The sequence below is a fragment of the Eschrichtius robustus genome, chromosome X (genome assembly GCF_028021215.1).
Source record: "Eschrichtius robustus isolate mEscRob2 chromosome X, mEscRob2.pri, whole genome shotgun sequence".
Classification (NCBI taxonomy): domain Eukaryota; kingdom Metazoa; phylum Chordata; class Mammalia; order Artiodactyla; family Eschrichtiidae; genus Eschrichtius; species Eschrichtius robustus.
Window position 1 is genome coordinate 64,443,027 of NC_090845.1, and position 17,574 is coordinate 64,460,600.

At 37.7% G+C, this 17,574-nt stretch overlaps 1 protein-coding gene across 1 annotated transcript in view; it reads right to left on the reverse strand.

Annotated features, from left to right (window-relative positions):
* Nucleotides 1-17,574, reverse strand: part of DMRTC1 (DMRT like family C1) — a 70,965-nt gene that overhangs the window by 31,782 nt on the left and 21,609 nt on the right. The window contains 1 exon segment of the mRNA XM_068532631.1: nt 1,450-1,592. Coding sequence (XP_068388732.1) covers nt 1,450-1,592 — 143 coding nt within the window.

A 17,574-nucleotide genomic window follows, 5' to 3' on the forward strand; every position in this document is an offset into this window, starting at 1 on the left:
CAAAGAGAACCCAGCAAGATGCATTATAATCAAACTGTCAAAAGTCAAAACCAGAGAATATAAAAGGCAGCAAGAAGTGACCTATCACATACAAGGGCTTCTCAATAGATTATCAGCCAATTTCTCATCAGAAACTAAAGTGCTTAATGGAAAAACAAACAAAACTGTCAATGGAGAATTCTATAGTCAGCAAAAATATTCTTCAAAAAAGAGGGAAAAATTAAGACATTTCAAGATAAACAAAAGTTGAAGGAGTTATCACTAGAACTACCCTAAAAGAAATGCTAAAGGGAGCCCTTTAGGTTAAATAAAAGGTAAAAAGACACACTAGATGATAACTAGGATCTGTATGAAGATATAAAGATCTTTGGTAAATGTAATCACATGGTAGAAATAAATGTCATTACTTATTTTTTTTTTTAAATTGAGGGGTAAATGACATAAAACATTATATTAGTTTCAGTTTTACAATATAATGATTTGATCTTTGTATAAATTGCAAAATGATCACCACAGTAAATCTAGTTAACAGCCACATGTAAAATAAACTGGAACACTATCTTACACCATGTGCAAAAATTAACTCAAAATGAATTAAAGACTTGAATGTAAAACTTAAAACCATGAAACTCCTAGAAGAAAGCATAGGGAAAAATCTCAATGACATTGGCCTTGGCAGTGATTTTTAAGATCTGACACCAAAAGAAAAGGAAACAAAAACAAAAATTTTAAGTGAGGATACTTTAAACTAAAAAACCTCTGGACAGGGAGGAGCTTCAAGATGGCGGAAGAGTAAGACGTTTAGATCACCTTCCTCCCCACAAATACATCACAAATATATCTACATGTGGAAAAACTCCTACAGAACACCTACTGAACGCTGGCAGAAGACCTCAGACCTCCCAAAAAGCAAGAAACTCGCCACGTACCTGGGTAGGGCAAAAGAAAAAAGAAAAAACAGAGACAAAAGAATAGGGATGGAACTTGCACCAGTGGAAGGGAGCTGTGAAGAGGAAAGGTTTCCACACACTAGGAAGGGCCCTTCACGGGTGGATACTGCAGGTGGCGGAGGGGGGAAGCTTTGGAGCCATGGAGAAGAGCGAAGCAACAGGGGTGCGGAGGGCAAAGCAGAGAGATTCCCGCACAGAGCATCAGTGCCAACCAGCACTCACCAGCCCGAGAGGCTTGTCTGCTCACCTGCCGGGGCGGGCGGGGCTGGGAGCTGAGGCTCGGGCTTCGGTGGGATCCCAGGGAGACGACTGGGGTTGGCTGCGTGAACACAGACTGAAGGGGGCTAGTGTGCCACAGCTGGCTGGGAGGGAGTCCGGGAAAAAGTCTGGAGCTGCCGAAGAGGCAAGAGACTTTTTATTGTCTCTTTGTTTCCTGGTGCTTGAGGACAGGGGATTAAGAGAGCCGCTTAAAGGAGCTCCACGGTCCCGCACACCATACCCCTTCCTCCTCCCGGCCTGAGTGAGCCAGAGCACCGGAATCAGCTGCTCCTTTAACCCCGTCTTCCCTGAGCGAAGAACAGACGCCCTCAGGCGACCTACATGAAGAGGCAGGGCCAAATCCAAAGCTGAACGCCAGGAGCTCTACGAACAAAGAAGAGAAAGAGAAATTTCTCCCAGCAGCCTCAGGAGCAGCGGAATAAATCTCCACAATCAACTTGATGTACCCTACATCTCTGGAATACCTGAATAGACAACAAATCATGCCAAATTGAGGAGGTGGGCTTTGGGAGCAATTATATATATATATATATATATATATATATATATATATATATATATATATATATATATATATATATATTTCCCTTTTTCTCTTTTTGTGACTGTGTATGTGAATGCTTCTGTGTGTGATTTTGTCTGCATAGCTTTGCTTTTACCATTTGTCCTGGGCTTGGCCCATCCGTTTTTTGCTTTGTTTTGTTTTTAGTATAGTTTTTAGCACTTGTTGTCATTGGTGGACTTGATTTTTGGTTTGATTGCTCTCCTCTTTCATTCTTATTTTTATTATTTAAAAAAATGTTTTTTAATAGTTATTTTTTATTTTAATAAATTTTTAATTTAATTCAATTTAATTTTATCTTCCTCTTTCTTTCTTTCTTTTTTCTCTCCCTTTTATTCTGAGCCGTGTGGATGACAGGCTCTCGGTGCTCCAGCCGGGTGTCAGGGCTGTGTCTCTGAGGTGGGAGAGCCAAGTTCAGGACATTGGTCCACAAGAGACCTCCCAGCTCCACGTAATATCAGATGGCGAAAATCTCCCAGAGATCTCCATCTCAATGCCAAGACCCAGCTCCACTGAACCACAAGGAAGCTACAGTGCTGAAAACCCTATGCCAAACAACTAGCAAGAGAGGAACACAACTCCACCCATTAGCAGAGAGGCTGCCTAACATCATAATGAGGCCACAGACACCCCAAAACACACCAACAGATGTGGACCTGCCCACCAGAAAGACAAGATCAAGCCCCATCCACCAGAACACAGGCACTAGTCCCCTTCACCAGGAAGCCTACACAACCCACTGAATGAACCTTAGCCACTGGGGTCAGACACGTAAAACACTGGGAACTACGAACCGGCAGCCTGTAAAAATGAGACCCCAAACAAAGTAAGTTAAGCAAAATGAGAAGACAGAGAAACACACAGCAGATGAAGGAGCAAGGTAAAAACACATCAGACCTAACAAATGAAGAGGAAATAGGAAGTCTACCTGAAAAGGAGTTCAGAATAATGACAGTAAAGATGATCCAAAATCTTGGAAATATAATGGAAAAAATACAAGGAACGTTTAACAAGGACCTAGAAGAACTAAAGAGCAAACAAACAATGATGAACAACACAATAAATGAAATTTAAAATTCTCTAGAAGGGATCAATAGCAGAATAACTGAGGCAGAAGAACGGATAAGGGACCTGGAAGATAAAATAGTGGAAATAGCTACTGCAGAGCAGAATAAAGAAAAAAGAATGAAAAGAATTGAGGACAGTCTCAGAGAACTCTGGGGCAACATTAAATGCACCAACATTCGAATTATAGGGGTCCCAGAAGAAGAAGAGAAAAAGAAAGGGACTGAGAAAATATTTGAAGAGATTATAGTTGAAAACTTCCCTAATATGGGAAAGGAAATAGTTAATCAAGTCCTGGAAGCACAGAGAGTCCCATACAGGATAAATCCAAGGAAAAACACACCAAGACACATATTAATCAAACTATCAAAAATTAAATATAAAGAAAACATATTAAAAGCAGCAAGGGAAAAACAACAAATAACACACAAGGGAATCCCCATAAGGTTAACAGCTGACCTTTCAGCAGAAACTCTGCAAGCCAGAAGGGAGGGGCAGGACATATTTAAAGTCATGAAGGGGGAAAATCTACAACCAAGATTACTCTACCCAGCAAGGATCTCATTCAGTTTTGATGGAGAAATCAAAACCTTTACAGACAAGCAAAAGCTAAGAGAATTCAGCACCACCAAACCAGCTTTACAACAAATGCTAAAGGAACTTCTCTAGGCATGAAACACAAGAGAAGGAAAAGACTTAAAATAACAAACCAAAAACAATTAAGTAAATGGTAATAGGAACATACATATCAATAATTAACTTAAATGTAAATGGATTAAATGCTCCAACCAAAAGACATAGACTGGCTGAATGGATACAAAAACAAGACCCATATATATGCTGTCTACAAGAGACCCACTACAGACCTAGGGACACAAACAGACTGAAAGTGAGGGGATGGAAAAAGATATTCCATGCAAATGGAAACCAAAAGAAAGCTGGAGTAGCAATTCTTATATCAGACAAATAGACTTTAAATCAAAGAGTATTACAAGAGATAAGGAAGGACACTACATAATGATCAAGGGATTGATCCACGAAGAAGATATAACAATTGTTAATATTTATGCACCCAACATAGGAGCACCTCAATACATAAGGCAAATACAAGCAGCCATAAAAGGGGAAATCGACAGTAACACAATCATAGTAGGGGACTTTAACACCCACTTTCACCAATGGACAGATCATCCAAAATGAAAATAAATAAGGAAACACAGGCTTTAAATGATACATTAAACCAGATGGACTTAATTGATATTTATAGGACATTGCATCCAAAAACAACAGAATACACATTCTTGTCAAGTGCTCATGGAACATTCTGCAGGATAGATCATATCTTGGGTCACAAATCAAGCCTTGGTAAATTTAAGAAAATTGAAATCGTATCAAGTATCTTTTCCAAGCACAACACTATGAGACTCGATATCAATTACAAGAAAAAATCTGTAAGAAATACAAACACATGGAGGCTAAACAATACCCTACTTAATAATCAAGAGATCACTGAAGAAATCTAGGAGGAAATAAAAAAATACCTAGAAACAAATGACAATGAAAACATGATGACCGAAAACCTATGGGATGCAGCAAAAGCAGTTCTAAGAGGGAAGTTTATAGCAATACAATCATACCTTAAGAAATAAGAAACTTCTCAAATAAACAACCTAACTTACACCTAAAGCACTTAGAGGAAGAAGAGCAAAAAACCACCACAGTTAGCAGAAGGAAAGAAATCATAAAGATCAGATCAGAAATAAATGAAAAAGAAATGAAGGAAACAATAGCAAAGATCAATAAAACTAAAAGCTGGTTCTTTGAGAAGATAAACAAAATTGATAAACCGTTAGCCAGACTCATCAAGAAAAAAAGAGAGAAGACTCAAATCGGTAGAATTAGAATTGTAAAAGGAGAAGTAACCACTGACTGCAGAAATAAAAAGGACATGAGAGATTACTACAAGCAACTATATGCCAAAGCAATGGACAACCTGGAAGAAATGGACAAATTCTTAGAAATGCACAGCCTGCAGAGACTGAACCAGGAAGAAATAGAAAGTATGAACAGGCCAATCACAAGCACTGAAATTGAATCTGTGATTAAAAATCTTCAAGAAACAAAAGCCCAAGACCAGATTGCTTCACAGGCGAATTCTATCAAACGTTAAGAGAAGAGCTAACACCTCTCCTTCTCAAACTCTTCCAAAATAGAGCAGAGGGAGGAACACTCCCACACTCATTCGATGAGGCCACCATCATCCTGATACCAAAAGCAGACAAAGATGTCACAGAGCAAGAAAACTACAGGCCAATATCACTGATGAACATAGATGCAAAAACCTTCAGCAAAATACCAGCAAACAGAATCCAACAGCACATTAAAAGGATCATAAACCAGGACGAGGTGGGGTTTATCCCAGGAATGCAAGGATTCTTCAATATATGCAAATCAATCAATATGATACACCATATTAACAAATTGAAGGAGAAAAACCATATGATCATCTCAATAGATGCAGAGAAAGCTTTTGAGAAAATTCAACACCCATTGATGATAAAAACCCTTCAGAAAATAGGCATAGAGGGAACTTACCTCAACATAATCAAGGCCATATATGACAAACCCACAGCCAACATCGCTCTCAATGGTGAAAAACTGAAACCATTTCCACTTAGATCAGGAACAAGACAAGGTTGCCCACTATCACCACTATTATTCAACATAGTTTTGGAAGTTGTAACCACAGCAAACAGAGAAGAAAAAGGAATAAAGGAATGCAAATCGGAAAAGAAGTAAAGCTGTCACTGTTTGCAGATGACATGATATTATACATAAAGAATCCTAAAGATGTCACCAGAAAACTACTAGAGCTAATCAATGAATTTGGTAAAGTAGCAGGATACAAAATTAATGCACAGAAATCTCTTGCATTCCTATACACGAATGATGAAAAATCTGAAAGTGAAAATAAGAAAACACTCCCATTTACCACTGGAACAAAAAGAATAAAATATCTAGGAATAAACCTACGTAAGGAGACAAAAGACCTATATGCGGAAAATTGTAAGACACTGATGAAAGAAATTAAAGATGATACAAATGGATGGAGAGATATGCCATGTTTTTGGATTAGAAGAATCAACATTGTGAAAATGACTCTACTACCCAAAGCAATCTACAGATTCAAAGCAATCCCTATCAAACTACCACTGGCATTTTTCACAGAAGTAGAACAAAAAATTTCACAATTTGTATGGAAACATAAAAGACCCCGAACAGCCAAAGCAATCTTGAGAAAGAAAAACGGAGCTGGAGGAATCTGGCTCCCTGACTTCAGAATATACTACAAAGCTACAGCAATCAAGACAGTATGGTACAGGCACAAAAACAGAAATATAGATCAATGGAACAGGATAGAAAGCCCGGAGATAAACCCACGCACATATGGTCACCTTATCTTTGATAAAGGAGGCAAGAATATACAGTGGAGAAAAACAGCCTCTTCAATAAGTGGTGCTGGGAAAACTGGACAGGTACATGTAAAAGAATGAAATTAGAACACTCCCTAACACCATACACAAAAATAATCTCCAAATGGATTAAAGACCTAAATGTAAGGCCAGACACTATAAAACTCTTAGAGGAAAACATAGGCAGAACACTCTATGACATAAATCACAGCAAGATCCTTTTGACCCATCTCCTAGAGAAATGGAAATAAAAACAAAAATAAACAAATGGGACCTAATGAAACTTAAAAGGTTTTGCATAGCAAAGGAAACCATAAACAAGACCAAAAGACAGCCCTCAGAATGGGAGAAAATATTTGCAAATGAAGCTACTGACAAAGGATTAGTCTCCAAAATTTACAAGCAGCTCATGCAGCTCAATTTGAAAAAAACAAACAACCCAATCCAAAAATGGGCAGAAGACCTAAATAGACATTTCTCCAAAGAAGATATACAGATTGCCAACAAACACATGAAAGAATGCTCAACATCATTAATCATTAGAGAAATGCAAATCAAAACTACAATGCGATATCATCTCACACCGGTCAGAATGGCCGTCAACAAAAAATCTACAAACAATAAATGCTGGAGAGTGTGTGGCGAAAAGGGAACCCTCTTCCACTGCTGGTGGGAATGTAAATTGATACAGCCACTATGGATAACTGTATGGAGGTTCCTTCAAAATCTAAAAATAGAACTAACATACAACCCAGGAATCCCACTACTGGGCATATACCCTGAGAAAACCATAATTCAAAAAGCATCATGTACCAGAATCTTCATTGCAGCTCTATTTATAATAGCCAGGACATGGAAGCAACATAAGTGTCCATCGACAGACGAATGGATAAATATATGGCACATATATACAATGGAATATTACTCAGTTATAAAAGGTAACGAAATTGAGTTATTTGTAGTGAGGTGGACGGACCTAGAGTCTGTCATACAGAGTGTAGTAAGTCAGAAAGAGAAAAACAAATACTGTATGCTAACAGATATATATGGAATCTAAAAAACAAACAAACAAAATGGTCGTGAAGAACCTAGGGGCAAGACGGGAATAAAGACACAGACCTACTAGAGAATGGAGTTGAGGATACTGGGAGGGGGAAGGGTAAGATGGCACAAAGTGAGAGAGTGGCATGGACATATATACACTACCAAATATAAAGTAGATAGCTAGTGCGAAGCAGTCCCATAGCATAGGGAGATCAGCTCGGTGCTTTTTGCCCACCTAGAGGGGTGGGGTAGGCAGGGTGGGAGGGAGGAATACACAAGAGGGAAGAGATATGGGGATATATGTATATGTATAACTGATTCACTTTGTTTTAAAGCAGAAACTAACACACCATTGTAAAGCAGTTATACTCCAATAAAGATGTTAAAAAAAAAAAAAACCTCTGGACAGCAAAGGAAATCATCATCAAGATGAAAAGACACCTACTGATTGGAGAAAATATTTTCAAATCATATATCTAACAAGGAGTTACTATCCAAAATGTCAGAAGTACTCATACCACTCAATAGCAAGAAAAGAAACAATCAGATTAAAAATGGACAGAGGACCTGAAAAAACATTTTTCCAAGGAAGACACACAAATGGCCAATAGCTATGTGAAAATGTGCTCAAGATAACTAATCCTCAGGGTAATGCAAATCAAAACCACAATGAGATATAAACTCACACCTGTTAAAATGACTGCTATCAAACAGACAAGAAATAGTAATTGTTGGCAAGGATGTGTAGAAGAGGGTACCCTTGTGCACTGTTGGTGGAAATGCAAATTGATGCAGCCACTGTGGAAAACTGCATGGAGGTTCCTCAAAAAATTAAAAATAGAAGTAGCATATGATCCAGAAATCCCACTTCTTGGTATTTATCTGAAGAAAACAGAAAACTGACTCCCATGTTTGTTGCAGCATTATTTATAATATCCAAATATGGAAATAATGTAAGTTATTTCAGTGGATGAATGGATAAAGAAAATGTGGGATAGATACAATGGAGTATTATTCATCAATTAAAAAAAAGGAAATCTTAATATCTGTGACAATATGAATGGGCCTTGAGGGCATTATGCAAAGTGAAAAAGGTCAGACAAAGTTAGGTACTGTATGTTCTGATCCTGTGCCCATTTTTAATCTGATTTTTTCTTTTCTTGCTATTGAGTTGTATGAGTACTTCTTACATTTTGGATAGTAACTCCTTGTTAGATATATGATTTGCAAATATTTTCTCCCATTCAGTAGGTTACCCTTTCATTTTGTTGATAGTTTCCTTTGCTGTCCAGAGGCTTTTCAGTTTAAAATATTCTCAGTTAAAATTTTTGTTTTTGTTTCCTTTGCTTTTGGTGTCAGATCTTAAAAATCATTGCCAATACCAATGTCACTGAGCTTTTTCCCTGTTTTCTTCTAGGAGTTTCATGGTTTTAAGTCTTATATTCAAGTCTTTAATCCATTTTGAGTTAATTTTTGCATGTGGTGTAAGATAGTGTTCCAGTTTAATTATTTTACATGTGGATGTCCAGTTTTCCCAACAGCATTTTTTGAAGTGACTCTCCTTTTCGCATCCTATATTCTTGGTACATTTGTCATAAGTTAATTGACATATATGTGTGGGTTTATTTCTGGGCTCTTTATACTGTTCCATGGATCCATGTGTCTGTTTAATGCCAATGCCATACTCTTTTGATTACTATAGCTTTGTAATATTACTTGAAATCAGGGAACATGATGTCTCCAGCTTTGTTCTTCCACCTCTTATTTTCTATAGGAAAGACAAAATATATATTGTTGGGCACACACAATGTGTAAAGACATAATTGGTGATTAATAACCTCAAGGGGGGGTTGGAGCTATATAGAAGTAGAATTTTTGTATGCAATTGAAGTTAAATAGGTAATAATTTTACATAAGTAGTTATAATGTGAGGATGTTATATGTAATTTCCATGGTAACCACATAGAAAATATCTATGGAATATGTCAAAAAAGGAAATTAAAAGGGAATTGAAGAATGCCACCATAAAAACTCAACTAACATAGAAGAAGGTAGTAACAGAGAAAATGAGTAAAAACAAGCTATATGACATACAGAAAAATAGCAAAAAAGAAGTAAGTACTTCCTTATTAGTAATCATCATAAATGTAAATGAATTAAACTGTCAAATACAAGGCAGAAATTGGAAAAATAGGAGAAGAAAACCCTAATTCGACTATATACTGTCCAGAAGAGACTCACATTATATCTAAAGACACAAATAGGTTCAAAGTGAAAGAATGAAAATGATATTCCATGTATAGTCACCAAAAATTTTGGGGTGGCTATACTAATATCAAGCAAATAGACTTAGGGTCAAAAATTTTACAAGTGACAAGTAAGGGTGTTACATATGATGATTGGATAAATTCTCCAATAAAAGGGTGAAAAAAGATATTTCATGCACATAGTAAACAAAAGAGAGCTTGGGTGGCGACACTAATATAAGACAATAGAGACTTCAAGTCAAAAACTGTTATAAGAGACAAGGAAGGGCATTTTATATTGATAATAAGGTCATTTATCAAGAAGATATAACAATTATAAACATGTATGCACTAAACTTCAGTCCCCCTAAATATATGAAGCAATAGTTGACAGAATTGGAGGGAGATTTTATATCCCATTTTCAGTAATGGATAGAACAAAAAGACAGAAAGAAAATCAATAAGAACGAGAGGACTTCACAACATACACCAATTTAACCTAACAACCATGTTTGGAAGACTCCACCCAACAGCAGAAGAATACAAAAACTTCTCAAGGGCATATGGTACATTCTCCAGAATAAACCATATATTAGGCCAGAAAACAAGTCTTAATACATTTTAAAAGATTGAAATCATACAAAGTATCTTTTTTGATGGATTGAAACTAGAAATCAATAACACAAGGAAAACTGGAAAATTCACAAATATGTGGCAAATAACACACTCTTAAATAACCATTGGGTTAAAAGAAATCACAAGAGAAATTAGGAAATACATGAAGAGATATATACCTCATACCAAAATTTATTGGGTGCAGTGAACGCATTGCTAAGAGGGAAATGTACAGCTCTAAACACTTACATTACAAAAGAAAAAAGATCTCAGATCAATATCCTAACTCTACCTTTTATGGAACAAGAAAAATTGTAATTAACTAAACCCAAAACTACTAGAAAGGAAGGAAATAACACATATGAGACTGGAGATTAATAAAATCAAGAACAAAAAAACAATAAAGAAAATTGACAAACCTAAATTTTGGTTCTTTGAAAAGATCACCAAAATTGACAAAACTTTAGCTAGATTAACTAGGAAAAAATAGAGAAAACTTGAATTACTGAAATTGGAAATGGAAGTGGGAACATTACTATTGATTTCACAGAAATAAAAAGGATTATAAGAGAATACTATGAACATTGTACACCAAATTTCAAACTGGATGCTTTGCAAATTGGTACAGCAAATTGAATAACTTAGATAAAATGAACAAATTCCTCTAAGGGCACAAAACCAACTAAAATGACATCATGAAGAAATAAAAAATCTAAACAGCTCTATAACTAGTGAGGAGATTGAATCACTAATCAGAAATTTCACAGCAAAGAAAAAGTACAGACAAGATGATTTCACTTGTGAATTCTACCAAACATTTAAAGAATTAAAGCCAATCATTCTCAAACTCTTCCCAAAAGTGAAGAGGAGGGAACACTTCCTAACACATTCTATGGGTCGAACATCGTGATACAAATCCACACAAGGATACCGCCAGAAAACTGCAGAGCAATATCTTTTATAAATATTGACACAAAAATCCTCAACAAAATACTAGCAAGCTGAATTTAGCAACATTTTAAAAGGATTCTGCAACTTGACCAAGTGGGACTTATTCCTGGATGCAGGCAGGGATGACTTGACACATGAAAATAAAATAAATGTAATATACTACATTAATAGAATGAAAGGTAAAAAAATTACTTGATCATCTCAATCGGTACAGAAATATAATTGAAAAACTCGACTCCCTTTAACGGTAAAAACATTCAATAAACTGTGACTACAAAGAAACATTCCCAACAAGATGAGGCCATGTGAAAAACCCACAGCTAAGATCACACTCTGTGGTAAAAGTCTGAAAGCTTTTCCCTTCTTACCAGGAACAGACAGGATATCTGCTTTTGACACTTCTATATAACAGAATATTTGAAGTTCTATCCAGAGTAATTAGGGAAGGAAAAGAAATAAAAGGCATCCACATGAGGTAGGATGAAGTTAAATCATCTCTGTTCACAGACCACTTAATCTTACATGTAGGAAGCCCTAAAATTCCACACAAAAAACTGTTAGAACTAATGAATGAATTCAACAAAACTGCAGGATACAAAGACAATACAAAAGAAATCAGTCGCATTTCAATACACCAGGAAGAAAAAAATCATAAAAGGAAATTAAGAAAATGATTACACTTAAATGATTACATTTAAAATAGCACCCAAAATAATAAAATACTTAGGAATAAAGTTAACCAAGGAGCTGAAAGACTTGCACACTGAAAAATACAAAACATTGCTGAAGGAAGTTAAAGAACACATAAATAAAAGGAAAGACATACCATGTTCATGGATTGGATGACTTAATATTTTTAAAATGTCAATACTGTCAAAACTGATCTGCAAATTCAATTCAATCCATATTAAAATCCCAATGATCTTTTTTGCAGAAATAGAAAACCCCATCACAATATTCATATGAAGTTTCAAGGGACCCAAATCTTGAAAAAAAAAATAACAAAGTTGGAGGACCACCCTTCTAGTTTTCAAAACTTACTACAAAGCTAAAGCAATCAGAATGTGTGGAACTGTCATAAAAACAGACATATATGTAAGAGAATAGACAGCCTAGGATTAAATCCTTGCATATATGGTCAATTAATTTTCAACAAGGGTGCCAAGACCATTTGAAGAGGAAAGGACAATCTTTTCAACAAATGGTTCAGGGAAAATTGGATATCTACAGGAAAAAGAATGAAATTAGACACTGGCCTAACATCACCTATAAAAATTAACTCAACATGTATTGAGAACCTAAATGTAAGAGCTAAAACTGTAAAACTCTTAGAAGAAAATGTAGTAGAAAATCTTTATGCCTTGGATTTGACAGTGATTTCATGGATATGACACCAAAAGCATAGGAAACAAAAGAAAAAACAAATACATTGAACTTAATAAAAATCAAAGTCTTCTGAGCATCAAAGGACACTATCAAGAGAGAGCAAAAAACCCCACAAAATAGGAGCAAATATTTGCAAATCATATAACTGATAAGGGATAAATTTCCAGAATATATAAAGAACTCCAGCCACTCAACAACAATATAAAAACAAATAACCCAATTCAAAAATGGGAAAAGGATTTGAATAGACATTTCTCTAAAGAAGATATACAAATGGTCAATAAGCACATGAAAAGGTAGGTGTTCAACATCTCTAACCATTAGGGAAATGTAAATCAAAATCACAATGAGCTACCACTTCCCATGAATTAGAATTGTGATCATCACAAAATGAAAAACAAGTGCTGGGGAGGATGGGGAGAAATTGGAAACTTTGTACATTCTTGGTAGGATTGTGAAATGGTGCAGCCACTGTGGAAAACAGGCTTTTCCTCAAAAAGTTAAATTAGAATTGTCATATGATACAGCAATTCCAATTCTCTATATATACCCAAAAGAACTGAAATTAGGGACTCAGACACTTGTATACCAATGGTCATAGCAGTATTATTCATAATAGCCAAAATATGGCAACAGCCCAGATGTTCATGAACAGATGAATGGATAAACAGAATATTCTATATGTATTCAATAGTATATTATTTAACCTTTAAAAGGAAGTTCTGATACATACTACAACATGGAAGAAATTTGAAAATTTTAGGCTAAGTTAAATAAGCCAGATACAAAATGACAAATGTTGTATGATTCCTAATATAAGACATACCAAGAATAGGCAAATTCATTACAGACAGAAACTAGAGTAGAAGTTATGAGGGGTTGAGGTGAGGGGCGAAAGGGTAGGTATTGTTTAATGGATACAGAGTTTCTGTTTGGGATGATGAAAAAGATCTGGAAATGTGTAGTGGGGATGGTTGCACAATATTATGACTGTGTTAATGCCACTGAATTGTACACTTAAAAATGCTTACAAGGGTATTTTTAATGTTTTGTATAAATGACCACAATTTAAAAGTCATCTGAGTGATATTAACGACCTTAACCTGTTGTCTTATTTGTTGAGCTATTTGAGTAACTTTGCCTGTGTTGTTTATCCACATGCAGCAAGTAGTACCACTGAGAAAACAAACACCCCATTGTTTGGCCAGTAGAGAGTCCCAGGCTAGGTGATTATCAACAACCATATCCGCCAAAGAGCCTTGGCCTGCAATTAGGACTTTGAGGACCATGGCACTTTGAATCACATGTTTGGATATTGTTTTGAACATTTTGTAATTGGCATCCATTATTTAATTGTGTTGTAGAATACTGTGGGCTCCTGAGGTGGGACCAGTGATTCCCAATGTAGTCAGCAGATTTAGCTCAGTTGGTAAGAATATAGCATGCTTCATGCATGGCGACAAGATTGATTCAGTTTGTTTAGGGGCACGACCCTAAAAGAGCACATTTGGCTCCAAATTACAGATGGTGTAAGTCAAATTAAGAGGAGAAGTTTGAGGTGGAAGGATAAGTAAAAGCAGAAGCAAAAAGTATTTAGGACAATGAAACCAATAAACCTCAGAGGCTAAATCTTAGATTTAGCGTATTGCACAAGCAACCAAGAATTAATGTGCTGCCAGTAAGCATTTTGATCACGGCAACATAGGGAGCCATTTTGAATAGCTGCAGTTAGTACTTTAAAGGGAAGTCCAGGAGAACTGTTACCGTTTAGGTTTGGAGATGTGGCCGGGCATTTTGTCTGATAAAGGATGGAATGTGCTGTTGTGAAGGTTTCCTTAAGATCAGCTGGACAGATTGCAATATGGCCAGGCAGTTGAGAGGTGCCTTTATGGCATGCCCAACAATTGGTATGCTTTAAGACATGGGCTGTTTGCTCATTGAGGCTTAAATAAAAATTACTTGCAGATAATGGTATATTAGGGGGTGTGAATAGAAAAGCAGAAGGGAGAGTAGCTTGTGGTGGTTGGGGCTGAACTGGGGAAGAATGAAAGTTGGGAAGAGCCACAAGAGGTATGAGGGGTGCAGGAGATGTTTGATAGGAGGTGGGATGAGGGCGTGGGGTCATGGAAGATTCGATCTGGGATGAGTCCAAGAGTCGGATGGGGAATGAGTCCATTTGTGGGCTGAGGTAATAAGTGGGGATGAGTCCACCAGCTGAGCTGAGGTCATCTGATGATCCATTAGGCCATCAGGGAGTTGGTTGAGGGCAAGGTCATAACCCTCACTTGGGTTTGTAATAATGTTGGGCCAAATTTAAGACATTAAGGCATAAAATGTTGTTGGTCACAGAGTCACAGAAATGTATGAATGTACTGGGATAACGAGGCACACAATGAACAACAAAAGAGATCACTATCTTGGCATCATATTGGGGATATAACAACCTCCAAGGAGCCTGTTTCATATGTCCCCACATGAGGCTTGTATTTTGACATGTATTTTGAGAGGTGAGGGCTTGGCATTAATTCAAGAAGCTTAAGAGTATGGCATGCCACAAATATGTAGGCTTCCTCCTGTGTGTATGACTCCTTTTGAGTTTTGAACAGCCTGTAGAGGCTGCTTTAAACATTGTAGAAAATGTTGTCAGTGAGGTGGGGATGAAATGTTGTTCCATCTAGTGATTGGCTATGGCAGTGATATTGAAGAGGTCAAGTAAGTGTGGAAGTCAGCATGGCTGTAATTCAGTCCAATGGCTGTATCTCCTGTCTCCAGGTGGAGTCGTCTCAATGGCCTGTGGAACCCCAGGCCCAGAATGTTACCCAAAGTAGGCATAGCTAGGCTGTGAAAAGCCAGAAGGCCAAATAATAGCATATGAGCCATGTGGATGCTACAACCTGAGGCACGTGGGGCCGCTGAACCAGGATGGGCACAGTGTGGATCGCTTGATGTCCCCATTCTTGGTCTGTATGGTTAGGGATAGCCTGCATTCCTTGGCAGAGGGTGCTCTTGAGTAACAACGATTTTAATCTTTCTTGACGCTCTCTGCTATTCACACTCTTGTGGATGTGGGTCCTGGAGTGATGATCTCTACTTCCTGAGTGAGATCATCATGTCATTATTAATAAAATATGCTTGGTAGCCAGAAAACGTTGACAAAGCTTGTGCCTTAGGTATATCATCAATATCATTATCAGGGTGCCAGATTATTTGTCGCAGATGCCGGAGGGCATTCAGTACTCTGTGGATCAGAACTAACAATCCATCCTTGGTGGAGCTGTCATCTGACTTGGGATGCAGGCGAGAAAGAAAAAGGGGTAGATGAAAGGAGAAGAGAGACAAAGAGCAATGCCTACCCCAATATGAACTTTGCAAACCCTGATATGCCAAGTGTCACCACAGAGAGCAAGGAAAGGCAACTGATGTGTTTTCAGTGCATTTTGACATGGAGTAGCAGACCCCAAGGCTGGTCATTTAGTATAATGAGGGCCAATGGAAGGAGAAAGACCCATTTAGATCATCACATTTCTTCTTCTTTCCGTAAGGTGTAAGCACAGGATTGTGACAGTCTATAAGAGTGACTGCCTTGGGCCAACAGAGAAGGTGAAAGTTCCATAGAACGCCTTGTTCAAGAGTTTGTATTTTTGTTGTGTATTCTTAAAATTAAAGTGAGCGCATTGAACACTGTCGGTAACATCTGGAACTCCAAAGGGAATGAGGAGTCTTTTTGTGAGGCCCTGTTCACTTCAACAGTAGCATGTCTAGTGGGGTGGGTGAGTAAGATGTCAGTATATATATTCACCATGATCAAGACATAATGAGCAGCACCCGTGATGGGGGTGTGGGGGGGAGTGGCCCAATAAAACCTACTTGTCAACAATGATACTGGAAGGTTCCCCATGGGGTGGCACTGCAGGGATTATATTGCTAATGTTAGGTTTTCCTGTAGAGAGTGAATTAGCTTGTCATCCTGTGGGCCATTGCAGAGGAGAGGGGTAAACCCTTTGCATTCAGCCCAAGCTTCAAGGGCAGAGAATCCTCTATGACCTGTCTCATGGGCCCATTGGGTCAAATTTAAGAAAATGGTATTTGCAGTGTCATCTAAGGAAGTCTGACCCTAGTCTCTAAAATTTGTACTAATCTATGAGATTGGGCATTAGTTTGGGCATCAGTAGAATAACCCTTGGTGTGGGCAGAGATATCCATCACCCTAATATATATCTTTTCTATCTGAAAGGCAGGGAATTTACAATATTATTTACCTCAAAGGGGGTACCCTTGAATGGGAAATTGTTGTTGTTGCCAGTGGTCAGACCAAATCATTAGACCTTTGGCAGTGACCCAGGAGTCTGTAAAGATGTGTACTTGAGACCAGTTGTTGGTCAGCGTATCCTCCAAAACCAATACAACTTCGAGGAGTTTGGTCAATTGTGTCAATTGTGGGTGCCATCCTTTGTCAGGGATGTTCTGGTTAAGAGATTAAAAAGCAGCATACCTCCAACAAGTTCCATCACATTTGGTGATGGCGCTGATGTCATAAAGTATATGAACTTCCTTTGCTGTTCACTCAGTTGATCTCAAGGGGATCCTCAGGTAGCCAGGGGTTTTGAGAGAGAGGTGACCTCCTCCAGCACCGTGGCATCTGGCAAAGAAATGGTAATAGGGGAGACCACCTCTTCTTGCAAGGTAGAGGGCCAGGCATAGCTCTACTCTGTATGTACTAATTCCATTTCAGCAAGAAGGCCTTGGTTGCAATGCAAAGCTTGTGTGGTGCTGCTTCCATGAGCCAGGGTATAATGGGCAGCTGGGTGCAGAGGGTCACAAGTTCAAGTCCTGTGAGAGCCTCCATTTCCAGGAGGGCTTAATATGCAAGCAGAAGTTGCTCTAATGATATGTAATGTGGGGCCAAAAGGGGCAGTCTATTGCACCAGAAATTTGTGGTGGCTATCATGTGTGATTCATAAACTCCAAGAATCACAGGAGGTGGTTGCCAGAGCTTCCACCAT